Genomic DNA, 20,744 nt, shown 5'->3' with positions numbered 1-20,744 from the left:
GGCCACAAAAAAAAAGAATCCAGAGAGAATAGAACACAAAAGAAAACGAGTAAGAGTGATTTTCAGAGGCTTCACTTCATGGGTCATCAGTGAGCTTTCTGATTAGGTGAGAAAGACCATCTCAAATGCAACTATGAACATTTTCACAATAGAAGCAAAGCAATACTAAAATTAATGTTGGTAAACATGACTGCAGGATTATATTTCAACAAGCAATAAGTGGCCTTCATTATCCACCCCAAACAAACCAACAAATATCCAGATATCAACAAGAAATGCAGAGGAGTAATAAGAATCCAAACCAAACAAGAAATCAGCTGCATTCATACCTGCGAGAACCCTTTTCCGGTAAAGCTCTGTTCAGCTGTAAACGCCTCAAGTCCTCCTCCAATGTCGACTAAACCAGCAAGCTTACCTCTCCGTAACTCTCTCACCAGCAGCCTCCTCAAATCCCTATCCTCCCGGTTCCTTTTCTTCCTTTTCTCCCCCTGCCTCTAAAAAATCTCTCAGACCCAGCATCCAAAACCTCTCTCCCGCTCCTCAAAAAGCACCATACCCTCTCAAAAAATCTCTAATGGCAGCCCAGACCACCTCTCTTGCAGCTGCAGCCACCTTCCCCTTCTCTCCCCACAACCCAAACAAAAGCTCTCCTCCTCTCCTCCAAAAATCCTCTCTAACCAACCTCGCAAAAGCAACCTCCGACCCCTCTCTCCCTCTCTGGCTGGCCTGCTACTCCTCAACAGAAACGTACCCCTCCCTCCTGCAGCTCCTCTCCAGCTTGCACTAACGGCCAGCAGATTTTCTCAGAATGACCTTTACAGGTGTCAACCCCTGATTGCTCCTCCAACTCCACTATTGCGATTCTCTGGCAGCTAGTCAAAATGTGACACGTGGCTTCCCCCAGATGGTGACACCTGGCTAAAAGCAAGCTGCAGAAAATGAGCCCCAAATGGGGGTCTACAATTATACTCTTCTTTTAAAAAAAAAAATGAGTTCATTGAAATCACAATGCTATTGAAAATTCAAAAATGGCCATAATTTTTAAATTATTTTTTATTTTTATATTACAATTTTTTAAAATTATTTTTAAAAAATACACTACTCTTATAGAAAACCCGTGATTTCCCTATACCAAGTTTTCAAAATATGTAATCCTATTTTATGAATTCTATTTTCATTCAATATTCTTAAAAGTTTTTTGAAATTTTATAGATACGTAAAATTATTAATAATTATAAATATTTTTAAGAGTTAATTTTATTAAGATCTCTTAAGTTTAATATAAATATATTAAACTATCACAAGTTTTAAATTTTGTAGTTAACTCTTATAAATGTATTTTATATATAAATTTTATTTAATATATTTTATTTTTAAATAATAAAATTTAATTGTTAGAGAATTGTTAAAATCTTTTATCTAAAATATTTTTATTTAAAGCCTCTCAAAAAAATAAATTTAATAAATAAAATAAATTTATAAGGGTGTTAATTAACGGAATTTGAAATCTACGGTCACTTAATGTTTTTACGCTAATTCTGAGGGTTTGAATGAAATTTACTCATATTTTTAAATATTTTGGGTGAAAAACATTTAAAATTCTTACAAAAATAGTAAATAATAGTATAGATAAAGGCTACAACGGTAATTCAATGGGCGAAAGAAGGAAGCGTATTGTGTGCAGGGTATATAAAGAATTTCATTATCCACTTTCGAACCCAATTCGGTTTCAGAGGATGGCTTCTTCTCCTTCATCTCTGCTGCTTTCACTTGGTAATTTTCACTTATATTTCTCCACTTGTTTAACGTGTTTGGTTTCTGAGAAAAAAAAAATGACTGGTCTCATTTTGTTTGTTGTTTGAGGCTCAGTGTAGTGCAGCTTGTAGTTTTCCTGGGTCCTGAGTAGCTGTTTCTTTCTTCCTTTTTTTTTTTTTTTCTCAGCAACCAAACGGGGTCAGTAGTGTTTTGGGTTCTTTTCTTCTCTAGTCACTGTCTTCGTTGAGTTTGTGTGGTGTTCTGGATAATGGGTTTGGTTCTGTTTGATGTAAATGCTGAAATTCTAAGGGGCAATGCTGGAATATCCTCTGTTTTGTTGGTGTTTGGGTGTATGGAAAATGGCTATTTGAATCGGAGGCTTCAAAGGGTTTTGGGATTTAATTTAAATTCCATAGACTCTAAGTTTGCTGGATTTTCAGATTTTACCCATTTTGGAATTCCTGAGCGAACCCAATTGTAGATTGTTGAAATTCTGAGAGGCATTGCTGGATTTATGGTCTGTTCTTGGCTGTGTTTGATTGCATGGAATTGGGTTCTTCGAATTAGAATTGGAGGCTTCGAAGGGGTCCGGTATTCAATTTCAATCCCATAAAGCCCAAAATCGGTTAGATTATCAAATTTTACAGAATTGGAATAGTCCCAAGAAAACCCAATTATCTGCAACCAAACGCAGCTTTAGATTTCTCTGATTTGCTTTGAATTCCAATGATTTTTCATTCAAAATTCCATGTCCTTTTTTGGGTCATTCATGTTGCAAAACTAGTAACAGGTAATTTTTATTTTCTGAAAAATGTTGCATGTTTTAGTGTTCTTTTCCAGGTCAGTCTTCAGTTTTGTGCTTAAACATCAACCATTAGATTCTCTTAAATATGTCCTGCTACAATTTTCCTATCTTTAAGTATAACTTCAACTGTACTGTTTGCTCTTAAACTTTATGTTCTTAATACTTCTATAATTGTAGGTTCCGGTTTTGCCAGAAGTTTGTTTCCTGCTCATCAAAGCATTCCTGGAGACAAAATTCGCAGTCTAAATATTCGATGCTCGAATTTGGAAGTAGTAGTTAAATCTTCAAGGACAGGAGAGTATAGTGATGGGTTGATGTTAAAACGCAGGGAAGCAATTGGTTTGGTTCTTGGAGTTTCCAGTATATTCGTAGACTCATTTGATGCCAAGGCAGCTGGATTGCCTCCAGAGGATAAGCCAAGACTATGTGATGATGCTTGTGAGAAAGAGCTTGAAAATGTATGGTGAGATTACATAGCTCCCTTGTTTGGCACATTTAGCATTTAGATGTAATCTCGTTGTATATTATGTAAATTTTCCTAGTTTAAGAGTGTGTTTGGCAGTGATTTTAGGAAGTGCTTTTGATCTTTTTAATACTTGAAAGATAAAAAATTTCAAGTATAAGAAATACTAGAAACGCTTTTTAAAATCACTACCAAACACACTTTAAGTCAGTCGGATGGTAATGGTATATAGACTCGTATCTAAATTTCCTTAAGGTTATGTTTGGTTTTCAAAAAGTTTGAGAGAAAGAAAATCAAGAGGAAAAATAAAAAGGTAAAAAAGCTTTATATAATTTTTCTCTTGTTTTGTTGTCTATGGAAAAGTTGAAAGAAAGGAAATTAAATTGTTGAGGAATGTACTTTTCCCAAATTTTTCCCACTTTTTTGTTAAGGAAAATTTCCCTCATTCCTTTCCTTTTTCTTGTTTTCCCTTTCTTGGTGCGGGGTTGGTTCACATTTTTCTCTTGTATCCAAACATAAAAATATCATTTTCTTTAGTTTTTTTCCCTTCTTTAGTACTTTTCAGGAATCAAACAAAGCCTAAGAGACTAACAGACAGGGACACAACTCAAATCAGAGGAAGGAAATTTGAAACCTAACTCAAAGTAGAATATATCTGAGGTAGCGCTTGACAAGGTTCATATAAGGCCTCTGAAACATAGCTTTAGAAGCTAAATACTTGGCGTTCATTCCTCAAAGTGTAAACAACATACAAGGTGCACTGCTCATGATTTAAGTTTTGCCTTACTGTGTATGGTTGTACCTCATAGATCAAGATTCTTGCCTAAGCAAGACCTACAAGACGGTTTTTTTTTAGGTTATCTATTAGCTTACACTGCTGCATCATTTATTTTCTTGATATAATGATGGATATTAAAATCCTTTCAAGACATATTTCATATTCAATAATTCTATATTAGAATTTGATGGTTTAGGCTCTGATTGGCATGGCCTGCTGCATTTCCATATTTTAGGTAGCTTCCTCTTGGAATTGTTTTACTTAATTGACAACCTCAAGTTTGTAGTTTTAGAACATGAATGAGGTATCATCTTCTGTAGGTTTAAGTGAAACACCTCGAGGATAGCTATAGAAGCTCAAATCCCTTAAGGCTCAAACCTCAAAGTCCGAGGTAGTCAAGAGATACACTTCCTTTTTCATAAGAGAGCATGCATGTACAAGATTTTAAAGGCCTTCTAATCCTATGCCTATGTTGGCCTTCTTTATCCATGCCTAGAGCTAATGTTGTAATCATTATTTCTTGTGTGTTAGCCTTGAGTTTCCCTTTTGAGGCTTAGTTCTCATGCTTTACAAGCTACAATCAACCTGCCTCATACCTTAGCCTATTGCATTGCTGATCCAAGTCCAAGAAATCTTTAGATCTCTGTACAGCTCTTTCTTAGTATAATACAGATTCCTTCATATTTTCTATTAAAATATATTATGTTCAAGTCCTCAGCATTCAAATGATGAGTTCTGAGTCATGGGTTGCTACAGTCACCTGGAACCATGTCCATGTACCTCTTCAACACGAGTTTTCTACCATCCACATGACTGCAGTTATTAAGATTGGTGGAATCATCCTGTTTTGTCACTGATACATTTTCAGATACAACACGGCCATGTTTGGGCGGCAACTCTACATGTATAGGTCTCATCCACTGCAATAAAATTGTTTGAATGTTTTTCATGTGCAAATGCTTGGATATTTATACAAAAAATATTTTTAGTCAATAAGACAAAAATTCTTTGAAGTGACTTCATTGAACATCTTTATATAGCTCTTGAGCTGTTACGCAGGGAATCTTAAGGACCTTGTGGTTAACATTGATAATTGACTTCTATGGATGATGATTGGTACTAAGCTCACGTATTCTTTTCTTGAATGAAGGTACCTATGGTAACTACAGAATCTGGTTTGCAGTATAAGGATATAAAAGTTGGTGAAGGCCCTAGTCCACCAATTGGTTTTCAGGTGTGTAAATGATACTGATTTTTTTAAAACTTGCTTCATTTGCCAATGTAGAAATAAAGGGATGTTGTGTGCTCAAAAATCTGTAGTTTAATGAAACAGTTAAATTTTGTTCTATGATTGGGGACCTCTATCTTTCGTCAGTTTCTGACAGACCGACACCCTAAGTTTGCACCACCCATATGTGACACATTGACATTTAACTATTTAAAATTGCATCAAAATCAGCTGATGAAATGCCTTATTCTTTCCTCTTTTCCAGTTCAAAGAGCTCTCTACATCTCCTTCAACCACTAGCTTTGCCATAGAATTCTTGAATCCTGTGAGACTCTCATGAAGAGCCATTGCCTCTGCACACACAGAGGATGATGCTTCAAATTTCTTGAATCCTGCTCCCACCCATGCTTCTGTATAGTTAGATATGAACATGATATCTTCCAGTCACCTCACTGTTTTCTGATTTCCATGCTCCATTGTACTTCAATTTTAAGCAATACATTGAGGATACCTTCCTTACTATTGCACTTCAATTCTGAGACTGATGATCCAAAGTTAAAATTAGATGAAGCTGGCAATGTTCAAGATAGAATTTTTTTTTTTTTTTTTTAATTTTATGTCAAGGAGTTGGAAAGGGCAGGTTGGTGAGGTTGGTGATCAATTGTCATGATGGGCCCTCTTTCTTATCCGGATTCTCCACAAGCATATACTAATTCAAACTAGAAAAGTTGTATGCCAACTGAGGTGTTAAGAAAAGGCATCCCCTCCCTAAGCTATCAAGTCATCTCCTTATTGTCTAAAAAGGCTCAAGATTTTGTGGTTGATTGGATCATTTTTTAGTTACGGTTTCAATTGAAAAGTATGACAGAACTATAGCTACAACTGCTAAGTTGCATGACAATAAGATACAATCATGCTTTCAATGTTGTGATTTAAACTATATGACCATTTTTATTTAATGATGGCCTTTCTAGTTTTTGCTTCATATTTATGACTGTTCCCCACACTGATTTCATTTATAATCACAGGTGGCTGCAAACTATGTTGCCATGGTTCCGTCTGGACAAATTTTTGACAGGTAAGCTCATTGATTATATGTGGATCTCACTCAATCTATTTTACTCTTGCATCAAAGAATTATGTTGGTAATTCTTAGTTATCAATAAGCTAGACATTAGAGCTGAATCCTCGGGTCTCTATAAGAACCCTAATTGTTCTACATGTGGCTTGTAAATACGAGATGGGATGAATATTTTATATTAAAATTAAGGATAAACTCGACTTAAACAGTCCAGTCATCATGATTGTTGGCATCAACAATCTATTATCTTGGGCTTCATTTTGTGATGGATGCCACTTGCCCACTACAGGTGCTTGAGAAACAACATCCATGCAAATCTCATTTCTAACTCTCAAACTTTTTATCTCCAATTTCACAGTTCCTTGGAGAAAGGTCAGCTTTATATTTTTCGGGTTGGCTCTGGTCAGGTAAGATCTATAAGCAGCTTTTACTGAGTTTTACTACTTACTGAAATGGTTTACTAATTTGAATGAGTAGAATAGGTGATCAAAGGACTTGATGAAGGGATACTAACAATGAAAACTGGAGGGAAACGCCGAATCTACATTCCAGGACCAGTAAGTCTCTTCCTTGATGCCCTATTTCCAATAGAAAGAAAGAGAAAAAAGGATTTTTCCTGCTTAACTTCATTCTCTTGGTTGATCAACAACCCTATAGTAGATGCATCTTCATATTGTGGATTTAAGTCCTAACAGTGATCAGAATTCTGTCTCGGAGTTCTCGGCCTTGTGATTACAAATTTGTGATTTGTCTGCAGCTATTGTCATCTATGTATGTCGCCCACATAAGAGTATAGGGTCCATTTAGCAGAAAGGAGCAATTTATTCCTACTCCATGGTTCTGTAATTGTATGTTTGCAGATTTTGTTAGGGTTTCAACTGATTTTCCATTTACTTTGCATAGCTTGCTTGTTTGGCTAGTGGGAAAATAAACATTAAAGATTCTGAAATTCCGTTTTCTTTTAATCTGGGTTCAAGAACTCATTTGTTTTGTGGTTTCTTCTGATCAGTTGGCATTCCCGAAAGGTCTTACCTCAGCTCCAGGCAGGCCAAGGGTTGCTGCAAACAGTCCAGTTGTTTTCGACGTAAGTTTGGAATACATACCAGGCCTGGAAATAGATGAAGAGTAAGAGTCAGGATGAAAGATGGATAGGGTTGCAATCTCCATTTATATTTTCTTGTTGGATTTTCCTAGTCTCCAAACACAGGAGCTGGAGGATGAGGTCCCTTATGTAACCACTTGCCTTGTATACTTCCATTAATTCATTTCTTCTTTGTTGTATAAAAACCTTTTCATGTTAAGAATATATTTGTTCCTACTTAAAAGCACACACCTCCGGAAAGTTTGGGGGGAAAGAAAAGGAAGAAGAAGAAGAAAGATCTATTAAAAGTGCTAACCAAAAGAGCATAAAGAAGGAAGTATACAAAGCATCGAAGATTAAAAAGGCAAAAAAGAATACAAAAAATTACTCCCTCACCTTAATATCAAACAAATATAAGGAGCTCTTTCTCATGCGTACTTGATGCATTCTAGAAATATGTACTCTCTTATTTCTCTCCTGAGTCGTTCTTCGTCTTTTCTTTCTCTTCTTCCCTACTAAAGATCCATACAAATTAAAAAATAACGTTTTTAACTAAAAACATTATCTATTAAAATCCACCGTTTTTTCATCTCCTTTACATAAAAAAAATTTACTCGACAATCTTTAATCCCTTGTTTTGAGTTGATACAAAGTCAAAAAATTTTCCTATGAAACTTCCTAAGCAAAAGTATACCTTCATTGGGACTAAGGGTTCCATACAATGCCCATACTACAATTTGTTGAGGAGAACTATGGCCAATTAATTGTAAAAATGTCACTTTTGAATCCCACCAAATCATGATGTCATGTACATCTTTTCTAATCAATTGCCCTTGCAACCTCTTAAAAAAAGACCTCTACTTCTCCCAACTCTCTTAGTCATTATTTTGGCTAGAGAACAAAGGATTTCAATAAAATATCAACCTCCCACCCCAAATTTTGTTCATATCCATTCTAATGAATTATCATCACATTATCTTTCCTTCCAAAATCTCACCCTCCTATCATTTCTCACTAAACTCCTACCACTCATTCCTAATAGTCTTCTACAACCTCACTTCATATTTGTCCCTCCTCTTAAACACCAATCCCCTTCTCCTCCCCATATACTTTCCTAAAATCGCTTACTTCCAAGAGGTCTCATTCTAAGTATTTCTAATATTTTTAACATTTAAAATTTTTAATCTTTCAAACAAAAAAAACTATTAAAAACGTTTTCTACAATCACTATCAAACATACTCTAAGTGTGTATTTATGAGCGATTTTAAAAAGTATTTTTAATATTTTTAATACTTGAATGATAAAAATTTCCAGATATTAGAAATATTAAAAGCGCTTCCTAAAATCACTATTATACGGGTCTTAAGAAATTTTTATTTTTTAAGTATTAAAAAAACTGAAAACACTTTTTAAAATCATTGTCAAATCCATTATTATTTTAGTATGTTTTTTTCCCCCTTACATTCATCAATGAAAAAAATATGATAAATTCAATAAATATTTTAAAATAATATTATTCCTTTATAATAATATTAGTTTAAGAAAAAAATTTTACTTTATTTTAATTTAAAATAGATAATTACAATCAGTATTCATTCCAAATCAGAGCCATTGAATAATCAACGGCTCATGGACGCCTTGTTCTTACAGATAGCCTAAGATGATGCCACGTATACAACCTTAGCCAGATAAACCAAGATAAACAGACGTAGCAACACCAAGCGCGTAGACCCCAATCGCCGTGGCCACCAACTCCTTCCCTGACCTAGCCACCAACCCAACTCCTGCAATCCCAGCCACTCCAATCGGCACTCGCCGCAGCAACGCTTGTCCTGCGCCGGCCACGACGGCGTCGGCGAAGAGCTCCACCTCGAAGGCCTTGAACTCGACCCTCCCTAGCGTTTGGTCCTGGACCGAGTCTCCGGAGCGAGTTACAACTCGGAGAGCGCGGTCGACCTGTAATTGAGTCGGAGGAGATGGAACCCACCGCTTGATGAGGGGGTGGTGATCGCAGAGGGACTGGTGGAGCCGCAGTGAGGCGCCGGAGAGCTGGTAGGGACGAACGCCAGCGAAGGCGTGTTCGCTCAGGTCGAGACACTCCGAGTAGACCGAGTCGCAGACTGAGTCAAACTTCGGCGAGTTCTGAAGGCTACTCTTGACTCGCTTCGAAGCTGATAACCCCATCCCCCTTTTCTCTCTCAGAATCCACAGTTCTCCTATATATCAGAAAAACCCAGGGGAGTAAAAGATATTTGAGAAATCCGTAACTCCCGATAGAGAGGAGGTCCGAAGATATTATAGAAAACACAAGGGGTATTTCTGATATTTAAGATCTCTCTATACTGCCAGATATTCAAATTCTCAATTCTACTGCATTCTGATGTTGTGTACTGTAATGGGCTCTCTCAAATTTCAACTTCCCCAATTGAGATTCCCCCAAAACCCACAAACCCATAAACCCCAATTCCCAAAAATCGCCTGCGGTTTGAGGGGTGGACCCAGGAAGCCCTTGTGGAGGTCAAGGGTGCTGTCCACAGAAGCCATACAAGTTGTTCAGTCCCTCAAGTTGGCCAAATCTTCCATTAAATTGGAGGAGGTTTTCAGTAGCAGGGTCAGCAGGCTCTTGAAGTCGGATTTATTGGATACATTGGCCGAGTTGCAGAGGCAAGGTGAATTGGACTTAACCCTAAAGGTGAGGGCTCTGCGATATTTCTGATTTTCTCCATATGGGTTTGTCTCTGATTCTACTTTTCTTCTTTGTTGATTCTCTGTGGAGCTGCTTGTTCTTCTATAATGTTTCTCGCTCGCTTGTATTTGATTAGGGCTTCTATGGTATTTTTGCTCTTCTCCATATGGATTTTGGCTTCAATTCTGCTTTTCTTCTTTCGTTCCTGTTAATTATAATTCTTTTCCATGAAAAGTTGAAGATGTCTCAATGGGTTTGAAGTTTGATCTCAATTCTTTCTCTTCTTTCATTCTTGTTTATAGTTCTTTCCTGTGAAATGTTGTTCCTACTTGAAGTCGTTTGTTCTTCTGTCAAATTTTTGTTTATACTGTAGAGATAAAGGTTTCTATGATTTACTTTTCAGCTTTTGAGAACCATTTGTTGAAAATATTTCAAATATGACAAACGGTTCTTTCAGATTAATTTTTATAAAATCATACGCTTATGTACAATGCTTAAACTCAATTCACTTGTTTCTCAGAACATTCTAAAAAATACTTGACAACACCTCAAATGTTTTTGAGATAAATTCTTAAACAACCATTTTCAGTAAAAAAATTCAGTGTTTTTTTAGTTAGAAGACCGTTTTCAAACAAACATACTTCCTTGATACAGCCTAAACTTGCATATAATGTATATGTCGGGTTTTTTTTTTTTTTCATTTCAATTATGTGGCTTGATCTGAAAAGGAATCAGGTTATAGGTGTTTGAATTTATCCGGAAGGAAGTATGGTACAAACCAGATCTATCCCTGTACTCTGATATGATTATGATTCTGGGAAAGAAGAAACTGATTGAAATGGCTGAAGGGCTTTTCTCTGAACTAAAGAAGGAAGGCTTGGAACCTGATACAAGGGTTTATACTGAGATGATTGGAGCGTATCTGCAAGTGGGTATGACAGAGAAGGCAATGGAGATGTATGGGTTGATGAAGGCTTCAGGCTGTGCTCCAGACAAATTGACCTTAACTATTTTGATCAGAAACCTCGAGAACGCCGGAGAAGAAGAGCTTGCTGCAGGTGTAAAGAAGGAATGTGAGGAGTATGTCGATTATCCTAAGAAATTCCTTGAAGAAATAGAAAAGAAATATGTAAGGAACCCCATTCTCCACGCATTTCATTTTCACTTTCTTTCATTTTCTTTCTGCTCTACACTATTTACAAGCTTAGACTTCCTTGAAAGTATGAATACAAACCTACAATCCATCTGATCTTAACTATATCTTGAAATATTTGCCACATGTTTGTCTATGCAAACATATTCAATGAATTTTGTGGCTTGTTTAGTGAATGGTAGATTCACCCTAAGCATCCTTTTTCCAGGCAGGGGAGCTTGGATTGTTATTTCTCACGGATAAGATGCCGGGATAATGATGTTCACATCACCTAGGGGAGAGAAGCTTCTAACGCCCATATAGGGTTTTCCCATCACCTTGGGAAGAGAAGTCTCTAGCACCATCTAGGGCAACCCTTCTAAAACATGTAGTCACAATGCCCACATCGCCTGGGAAAAGAAGTTTTTGACACTCAATCCATAGAGGCATTATGATGTCCATCTCATCTAGGAGAGCGAAGTTTATGCTGCCCATAAAGGCCAGTCCCTCGAAAATATGCAGATGCATTTTAAAATGTGGAGACTAGTAGGGTTTCAAAGCGGATGATATTCGCATAAGATGGCACGACTAGAAATTTTCTGTCTGCTTGAACTCTTCTCTTCTCTGTCATCTGTAATCCTCACTCTCATTTGTCACCATCTTGGTCTTGTTTCTAGGCATTGTGCTTTTAAACTCGTGTCTATTCTCTCTGTTTCATGTAATTATCCTTGGGCCTTGGATGAAAATGTATGAGTCACAGTGTAAGCAGATATTCATTTAGCCATTGCCTCAAGCCTTTCATATCAATCTTACCATTTCGAAAATAATCAGTTTGAGGTATCCCGCTGCTGTGATCTAAGTATATTTCTTCTTCAAAGTTTACGAATTTGTTAGGAATGATTCTCATTCTCATCAATGAATGGCAATTAAACCAGAACACTGCATCTCTACCTAATGCATTGCAATGTTGCGTGTGGGTTTACTCATTTTGAACTAGGCCTATTGAAGTATCTGATTGTGGGTTCTTTGCACTCTTCCAGCCAAAAAGACGGTCGGTCAACCTTGTTTGACAACTTCCAGAACTTCACCAAGCTGGCTGAGCTCTTGTTGGAGAAACATCTATGCTGCTAAATGGTGATGAACCTCACCAAACCCTCTTTAGAGCCTAATTAATATCAGCATCAGACCAAGCAAGGTTCAAGGTGATACAGACTAAGTTTCAACCTACTTTATCAACTTCCCCCTGGCCTCGCCTCACCTGGGAGCTTTGATCTGGGAAAAGGTTGGGATAACTAGTCAAAGATTATATTTGCAGCACCAGATGGTTGATGATGCATTGTTGTAAAGGAATTATATTTTCAAATGTAGGATATGACTCACAAGTTTTCATGTATCATTCTGAGAAACTTTTGCAAGAAATTTCTTATTTATAGCATATATTATTATGCAATAATACACAGTATGCAGCATTATGATCATGATTCAATTTCCTAACCCAAAAATTGGTTAAAAATAAGAAATCAAATGGCAGGTTTCTGAGGGGATTCCACTGAGAATATGCAGGCAAAAGGCATAAAAACTAATAAAAATACCAGATTATGTTTCCTTAAAACCCCTTTGTTCATGGAAATTAATGACCATTACACGAAGGAAGAGTTAACTTTCTTTCTTTGGGAGAAGGTAAATCTACAAGGAAATGTTGAAAATACAGATGTTACAAGCCACAAATGAGAACACATGATTATTGATAATAAACCACCTCGTTGAAGTATCGAACCAAGTAGTAGGAAAAACAAAAATTTAAAGACAAGGGAAAGAAAATTTCGGGGTTGTTAATAGATGAATAATATTACTTGTTTTTAGCTAGCTAAGTGGCTGGGGGAGCTGTTGAACATGGTGTGCCACATATAAGCCCTGGAAAGCACCATCTCGAGCTCTTGGTGAGTCCAGTTATGAGTTGGAAGGTGTTGAAGGAACATTACCAGCTCTTGGAAATCAAGCTTCTGAAGCGTATCCGACCACTGAAAACAAACAAAAAACAGTGTACACATGGTTAAGTGTTTCATGCTTAATCTAGCTTCTAATTGTGCAAAGAAATCTCAAGGAAAAAAAACACAAACATAATCCTACAAGATGGAACTCTTTCGAAGGTGCTTGATGAAGAAACAAGTTTTTGTGGTATGGGAGATTCAACTGTAGCAACACATTCTAGCCATGGTCATTTGGATGAAGGTGACAGCAGGGGTTTAATATTGGAGCCAGTGAGGATAATGCTATCTTGCCCAAGCAGGTGTACATTTCTGCATCCTGAATTACCCCTTCTTACAAGGGGAATACTAATTCTCTAGCCTGAGGCTTCTGAAGGTCACAAAATCCTCAATATCCCTTCGCTTTGCTTTCCTACTTTAACCATTTGCCCCAGATGGGTTTCAATGTTACAGGTTTAGTTACTACCCCTTGGCATTATAAGATTATGTGTCATTCTGGGTTGGGAGATTTTTGAGGTGCTGGGTTCAGAAAATTTAACAGTTACAAACGGTGAAAGTAAAAAAAAAAAAAAAAAAAAAAGCAAGTTTTTACTCATATTGATAAAGCTATGGAACACACACTTGTCTTCAGTTTTTCTCCTACCAAACAGCATAAGGAAGAGCATTAAGCATATCTCACCGTTAAAAGAAAACTGGCAAATATATACACAAGGAAATCTGGCAACGCATCTCCCTCCGCAAGATATGTGTCCCAAAGGCGGGTAACAAGATTGAAAGGTATCTAACAAAACAGTAAACATGTCAATAGTTCTTCTTATTAAATGATAAAAGCACCAATCAAGGTCATATCTCAGTTAGGTATGTCTGTTGATGCAACTTGCAGCCTTTAGTTCTTAAGATTGACCCATGCTCTGGACTAAATAAGGAAAAGAAAACTCGAGGAAATCATGACTTGGAGCACAAACTAGTGATGCAAGTAGTGAGACAAACCTCTCGTATTAGAAGACAGTTGAACCAACGGAAAGCAAATTGAAGAAACTCAAGCCCTTGCTCCTCCATGTGCCTTGAAACAGGTTCTGGTGCAGTTCAAAATCAGACACTTGAAGTGGGCATGGCAGGACTATATATGGGCATCAATAAATGGGAGAAAAGATAATAAATAGATTCCACAAAAATGAAAGTGATATTCAAAAGATGGCATTTTGACACATTGTATGGGGTCAAAAACCATGACATGGTAGCAAAATTTAAAAATGCATTCAGCCAAAGTGCCTTATAGAAAAGGGGGGGAAAACAAGAAATACATTTTTCATTACAGTTAAAAGTTGGGAGAAACAGGAGTTCCCTTCCAATTAAAACCTATGGATTGACTATCCAAATTATACTCTTCTTGTTTGCAACTAAAACATTGTCATAGAAGTAATACCTTTTGTATTAGAACATTTATTATCAACATGTTCTCTCAAAATAATACACAACTAGGAAGATGTTTGTATCGGGTTGGCGAGCTGTAAGGGATTAAGAGTTTATTTGGGCGTAATTCTTAAAGGTTTACAAGCGCTTTCTAATGTTTGGAAGAGCTTTTCTCACAAAAATTATGTGCTTGGTTAAATTTTAAAAATCAATTTAAAAAATCTAGAGAATCACTTGAAGCGATTATTGGACTAACACTTGGTAGGTGTTTCTTTTCCTTTTTTTTTTCATTTTTTTTCCATTTATATCACATTACCAAAAACACTTTTAAAAGACTTTTTTTATAGTTTGTATCAAAACACAAACTGATTCTCCATAAAAAGTGTTTCTGATAGAAGTGCTACAGACAAGCACTACGGACTAAAGATGGCTTTACAAGAATCCCTCCTAAACAGGCACTAAGCAGTATCTGAAATTTCTTTATGGTTTTGAGTTAGCATCCATTCCGTCTTCTCTTTCACTTAAATAACTGGTCTGAGGCTCCACTCCAACCCTGGACTGTAATGAGCCTAGCTCAAAGACCGACCAGTCCTATCCAATTCAATTTCCAAACCCTACATTTAAGCACATTAAGGAGAGGGACTCTACAAAACTGTAGATGCAAAGCGTAAAATCTACTTACAGTATAGATTAACCATCCTCATACAAATATGAGACCAACTTATTCATTCCTTAAAATACCTAATAACACAAATGATTCCTGAATTTCACTACTTATTTTTGTTTCAGTCTGTTTCTTTTTAGATGTTTGAAATATGGCAAACTATCTTGTTTTGATAGGTAAAAGTTTTTGTCCCCATTAGGACTTGAATATGGAACCTCCCACAAATCCACCTCAACCTTTTTACCATTTGACAACTCTACTTACTAAACCTCACTAATCTTTAAATCCCTTTTGATATGTCCAGATCTGTTTTACCTGGACATTGACCACATTTGCAACCCAAACCATAGCCCTCTACAACACAAAAGGCTACCCTTTTTAAACAAATCTCTGAATAAAGTAGAGCCTTCAGCTTTCAACCTAACTACCTGCTCACAGTTCCATCCGCAGTCCAAATCAAGACAAATAAAAGCAAATTACCTGACTTTTTAAGAAATAAGTAAGATTTGTTTAGTTATTCTTTCTGAACTATTTCTTGGAAAATTGTTGAAAGTAATATTGATGAAAAACAGCAATAAATTTCCTTGATCATCGACAAAAGGGCATACCATCAATCCGTCGGACCAATTCCTTCAGCTTAAACACGAGTCTTTGTATTCCTGGTTGAGCAAATGTATAATGGTCTTGCATACCATCGAGCAACTTTGATAGGCACCAATAGCAATCAGCTTCTACGTTAGAGATTTTCTCCGGAGACAGATTAATTATAGACCAATTATCCATGCTCCCTTCTAAGTATTCTGATAAGAAAACCACTAAAAACGGGGTCACAAGATCATTTATTCCTTGAACATAGCCACTTGCAGGATGTCGAATCGCCCTGGAAACAAATCAGGAAAAATTACACAAGGTTACAACCAATACTAAATTAATATACGGAACATAGTTGGACAAGGACAGCTTCAAAACCATAACCCACATGTTAGCCAGTTCCTTATCATACTGAAAATATTGAGATATAAAAGTACTCCACACCAAGAATGAGTTGGAATTCAGGAACTAATCAGGAAATATAGTGAAAAGGTTGACAAGTCAGTGTAACAATAAAAGTTTGCAGGATGGGATTGAATAGGGGGAAACAATACATGGAGTTTTGGAATGATGCGGAAATTTCAAGAATAATAAGGGGAATCCTTCACAATGTCCACAGTAATATATCATTTTATGAAATAAAAATGGGTTACTGCACTGACAAGCTGCATATTTTTCATGACTACTTTTAGAATTTGGAAAATTATATTACAATGTTCGTATACATCCTCCATGTGCACACAGATCAAGGACAAACGGTCAAAAGGATCCACCCTAATAACTATCCTGATGGGCAACAAAAAAGTGAAATATTCCAGAGAAGCATTTCAATGGAAAGAAGCCATTAGTCAGTGTTAGTCTCACATGAGTTTTATGAAGCAACAGAGCCATAGCCATGTGGTTTGGGGCTCAGATCCATTTGGCAAAATATGTAACAAGGACATAGGCATGGACTTTGACATCTAACAGAGAAAACTCCCAAAACCTCAAATATGATAGTACCATGGGTATAGAACTAGGTGCCGCTCTTTAAGAGCACTGTGAGGTTTTTAAAATTACTTAAAGGGAATATAAGAATAGCTTTGATAGATAGGTAAACCACACACATAAGTGCATGTACAGATATACATTGAACCAGATCAATAAAGATCCAATCAATTGATACAACATTCAAATGGAAACTGAACAACCTTCTTTTTCATATGGGATTCAATTGTCTTCACCAACATAGTTGTGATCATTTTTCTTCCTTCCTATGTGTGTTTTACATACCATGTCAAGCTATTCGAAACTACACAAGGAAAGGAAAAGTAAAATATCCAACCAGGTATAAAGAATGCGCTCCAGGGATTTCTGAACTTGCTCTTCTTGAAAGAAAGAAACATCAGGCACCGTTCTTGGACAATCAACAGCAATCTAACAACATAGGCAATACAGGCACATGGTTAGAAGAGATCATCATAAAGAATTGGACAGAAGTGATAATTGGGTGGTCAATTAGCATTAGATATACCTGGCGTAGCATGTTGATTTCATCATCCGAGCGTTCAGTGTCTGGAATGTCATAATACTGAGAAACACAGTCAAGATACTCAAGGCGCTTCCTTTTCAGAACACCCTCCCTTCTATCTGAATTAGGTGGTGCATATCCCTGTTGTCAGTTCATATTTAAACTTCAACCAAACAAACAGATATAGTCCAATAACAATCACTGTTAATAAGAGACCATACTAGGTATGCTTGTACTCAGATCAAATGTAATGATCCCTTCAAGTTGAGAAGCAAGCTCTACAAAACTAACCCTCTAGTCCAAATCAGTAGGAACCAAAGAGTAGAAAACTAATAAAATCACGAGAGAAATAGAACTCTCATCCAAAAGTAGGTAGAAAAGAATATATACATGAAGTGTAACTCCTCAGGACCCACCCATATCATTCAATCCCATAATCAAAGAGCAAGGATGAATTACATCAATTTTCACAAGAGTAATAGTTGTATTTACTTACCAAAAGAAGCCTCCATATAGTGGGGCGCATATATGGTGGTATGCCACTCCAGGATAACTCACGCAATGTTTCTACACAATGAAATAGAAATAATCAGGGAAAAAAGGCCCAAATTTATAGTAAGATCCCAGGTAGAAGAGATATGGAACTGCTAGAGATAACCAAAAAAAAAAGATGAAAATGGTTGCAGATAATTTCAATCAAAATAAGAATGCAATTCACTGAAAGAAGTGGTTGACTCAAACTACTAACAATGACCATAGAAAATAGTGAATACAAATATTAAAATGACAAGGATCATGCCACCACACATCACGAATATGGCGAAAAATTAATATTCCTTTTTTCCTCGAGACAGGGACTTCATGCCAATGCAGTAATTATTATTTTTCCTTCATTTTTGGATGAACGCATTAAGCATAAGAAGTACATAAAAAAGACACAGAAGGCCAGCAAAAGAGCTGAAAACGATGAAGGAAATCTACCAGTGTGTGATCTAAGTCAAAAACTACAAATGCATGAAAAGCGAAACCTCTTTGGACTTATTCACACATGGACACTACAAAGCTACCAAAGCCTCAACTTTATTTTTGCATAACACTACTCACCAAATTCATAGTAAAATTTGGTTAGTAGTATGAACTTTTGTATTTACACAACTAGCAACTGAGTTACACTTGGCTACCATCTCAATGCTGATTATACATCACTATTTCATACATGATAATATACCATCTCAAACACCACCATGTCTCAGTCTACAAGCGGCCCCATTGTATCTGAGATGTATACATTGACATATGTATGCTCCTTAGATTATCAATGGGACAGAAACAGAAGTGAATGTACAAACAATAAAGCAATACCTAATATGACAGTTGGCCCGGATAGCTCCTTTGTGAACTTCATAACCCTTGCTGAATCTGTAGCTCTAGCACCCATTGTGGATTTCGGAACGTCTTTGGGCGTGTTCTCAGTATTTGGTTTTGAAGATTTTAACTTATTAGCAGTTGCAGTGTTATTTGGCTTGCCTGTGCCTTCATCTTCTTCCTGAATTAAAAATGTAAAGTTTCGGACTTCAAAATTTATTAATTATCAATACTATTAACATTGGAAGCAAAAAAAACTTATTACAATTAACAAACACTACCTCAACAGACTTGTCTATACGATCACTAGGTCCAGTATCATTGTCTGAGAAACTCCTTTCATCATCTGGACTGCGTTCTTGAACACTTGAGCTATCCAATGGGTCCGATCTCCGTGTTAGTAATACTTTACCAGGGAAACTGCGGCCTTTAAGTAACCTACATAGTGAAATAAAATAAAGATTACAATCACATGATTTGTTCAAGGAAAAGATAGTAGCAGTGCACAACTGCTGCAAATAAATAGAATAAATACAATTTTACAAATAACCTAGGTCATCCCTGAAGAAAACTATCCTTCTTGATAAGCACGTGAATGAAAATACAGAGGACCAATTTATTTGACAAAAACAAATCATATGGTCAATATCAAACATTACTCTTCCATTATGAACAGATAGGATCCCAAAAACAAATAGAACATTAGATAATGCAACAAAAGCAGTGAGGAGACAAATTGGTTGGCAGCCTGAGACAGATAAATGCAGAGCAGACTATTCGATGTGAAACAGGATGCAAAGAAACCAGATTAAAACAAATCAGAAGATGTAAAGATAATATTGAATAGCTAATAAGGATGAAGTGAGAAAATCACACTACAGATAAATGAAAATACATAAGATACAAGCAAAATCATCACCATAATTTAAACTTTTAAAACAAAAACACAAACACACAACCTATTCACCTAGTTACCATAGAGGAAGAAGAGAGAGAAAGAGAGGAATACCACCATTATCATCTCATTCAGGTTCAAAAGGTCCAAGAACTTACTATGAAGGGAAAGAAAAACACTTCCAAACATCTAAAACATCAGCATTTTTCCCTTCAACCATGTAAATAACATGAAATTTAGTGCTGACAGCACCGATTCAGCAAAAGATCAAACTTACGATGACAACCTACCTTTCATTAATTATCAACGCTTCAATTCAAAAGGATCAAAACCCAGTTGGGCTTCATATTGTTTAAGCACACACTGCAACCTGTTGTTAGCATAAATCTATAAATCTAAAACAACCCAATTCAATAATAAAATTTAGTAAACTGAATCTACTAATTTTGAGCTAGCACGCATGAAAATAAAACAACACCTAGTATGCATTCCCAGATTGAATCATCCTCTTTTTACTTGCCAAGAAACTAAACAAAATAAAATTGAGATAAAATTTTCAATTTAAACCAAATAATTTGGTATTAACTTCACTTGATTGGATGGCAATTAAAACCAGACAATAAATATTCCATTCAAAATTTTACTTCAATTTTATTTTTCCCTCGTTGTTCCAGCAGTCAAACAAAGAGATCCCACGAATCACACCTTTTCCCACTGATACCCACCAAGAAACATCAAAAATCAACAAGACCCAGAGACAGTTTCTCGACAATATCACGTAATTTCAAAGATCCAAGCCTTTTCCCCAAACGGGTATTCAAAAAATCTAAAGAAAAAACTTACTCCTGAACGTTTCTGAGGGTTTGGTTGAATCTGGAATCGAGGCTTGCGATGTGGTTGCTGCTGCTGCTGCTGTTGTTCTTCATTGTTCCTATGCAAAGACCATGGCTTGTGCACCCTCGCTTTTATCTCAACCCCAAATTTTCATAATGCAGAGCAAATATCAGAGTAAACTTCTGTTTGGTTGCTGAGAAAAGGAATGAAAAAATGAAGAAAATAAGATGTGAGATAAATTTCCTGATTTTTTTCCACCAGACTTTGTTTTACAAATAAAATTATAAAAGTTTCCTCGTGTTATTGAATCTGGATTTATTTTTTAAAATAATTTATTTAAAAAATAAATTAAAATAATTTTTTTTAACATAACAATACGATATATTTATAAATTTATAAATAAGAATTTAAAGTTCGTTGGACAGTGATTTTAAGTATTATTTTTAACTTTTTCAATACATAAAAATTTTTATT

The 20,744-nt window shown here is 36.1% G+C and overlaps 4 protein-coding genes across 5 annotated transcripts; 2 read left to right on the top strand and 2 right to left on the bottom strand.

The window, feature by feature from the left end:
• The first annotated feature begins 1,694 nt into the window (after positions 1-1,694).
• Positions 1,695-7,438, top strand: LOC100259438 (peptidyl-prolyl cis-trans isomerase FKBP16-3, chloroplastic). Its single transcript, XM_002274026.5, has 7 exons — positions 1,695-1,773; positions 2,738-3,018; positions 4,952-5,035; positions 6,058-6,107; positions 6,469-6,517; positions 6,593-6,667; positions 7,120-7,438. Exons 1-7 carry the CDS (start codon positions 1,737-1,739, stop codon positions 7,237-7,239), a joined length of 696 nt encoding a protein of 231 aa, XP_002274062.2. The 5' UTR covers positions 1,695-1,736; the 3' UTR covers positions 7,240-7,438.
• Positions 7,439-8,728: 1,290 nt separating this feature from the next.
• Positions 8,729-9,376, bottom strand: LOC100264616 (uncharacterized). Its single transcript, XM_002273969.3, has one exon. The coding sequence runs from the start codon at positions 9,374-9,376 to the stop codon at positions 8,873-8,875; it is 504 nt and encodes a 167-aa protein (XP_002274005.1). The 3' UTR covers positions 8,729-8,872.
• Positions 9,377-9,572: 196 nt separating this feature from the next.
• LOC100264450 (pentatricopeptide repeat-containing protein At1g62350) lies at positions 9,573-12,488 on the top strand. Of its 2 annotated transcripts, XM_002272763.4 has the most exons (3): positions 9,573-9,884; positions 10,621-11,007; positions 12,051-12,488. In XM_002272763.4, exons 1-3 carry the CDS (start codon positions 9,573-9,575, stop codon positions 12,078-12,080), a joined length of 729 nt encoding a protein of 242 aa, XP_002272799.2. In that variant the 3' UTR covers positions 12,081-12,488. The 2 variants fall into 2 exon arrangements, with proteins under 2 accessions (XP_002272799.2, XP_010650674.1); XM_010652372.3 differs by lacking the exon at positions 12,051-12,488 and having other exon boundaries at positions 10,621-11,182.
• A 102-nt stretch (positions 12,489-12,590) lies between these two features.
• LOC100242329 (uncharacterized) lies at positions 12,591-20,558 on the bottom strand. The gene is made up of 10 exons (XM_002273888.4): positions 20,280-20,558; positions 18,823-18,979; positions 18,539-18,722; positions 17,673-17,743; positions 17,180-17,317; positions 16,991-17,082; positions 15,684-15,955; positions 13,989-14,074; positions 13,678-13,779; positions 12,591-13,031 (listed from the first exon to the last, which is right to left on the bottom strand). Exons 1-10 carry the CDS (start codon positions 20,360-20,362, stop codon positions 12,870-12,872), a joined length of 1,347 nt encoding a protein of 448 aa, XP_002273924.1. The 5' UTR covers positions 20,363-20,558; the 3' UTR covers positions 12,591-12,869.
• Between the last annotated feature and the right edge of the window lie 186 nt (positions 20,559-20,744).

The sequence above is a fragment of the Vitis vinifera genome, chromosome 5 (assembly GCF_030704535.1).
Source record: "Vitis vinifera cultivar Pinot Noir 40024 chromosome 5, ASM3070453v1".
Lineage (NCBI taxonomy): Eukaryota > Viridiplantae > Streptophyta > Magnoliopsida > Vitales > Vitaceae > Vitis > Vitis vinifera.
Note: the sequence above shows the minus strand (reverse complement) of the source record. Positions and strands in the feature narration are given on the sequence as shown.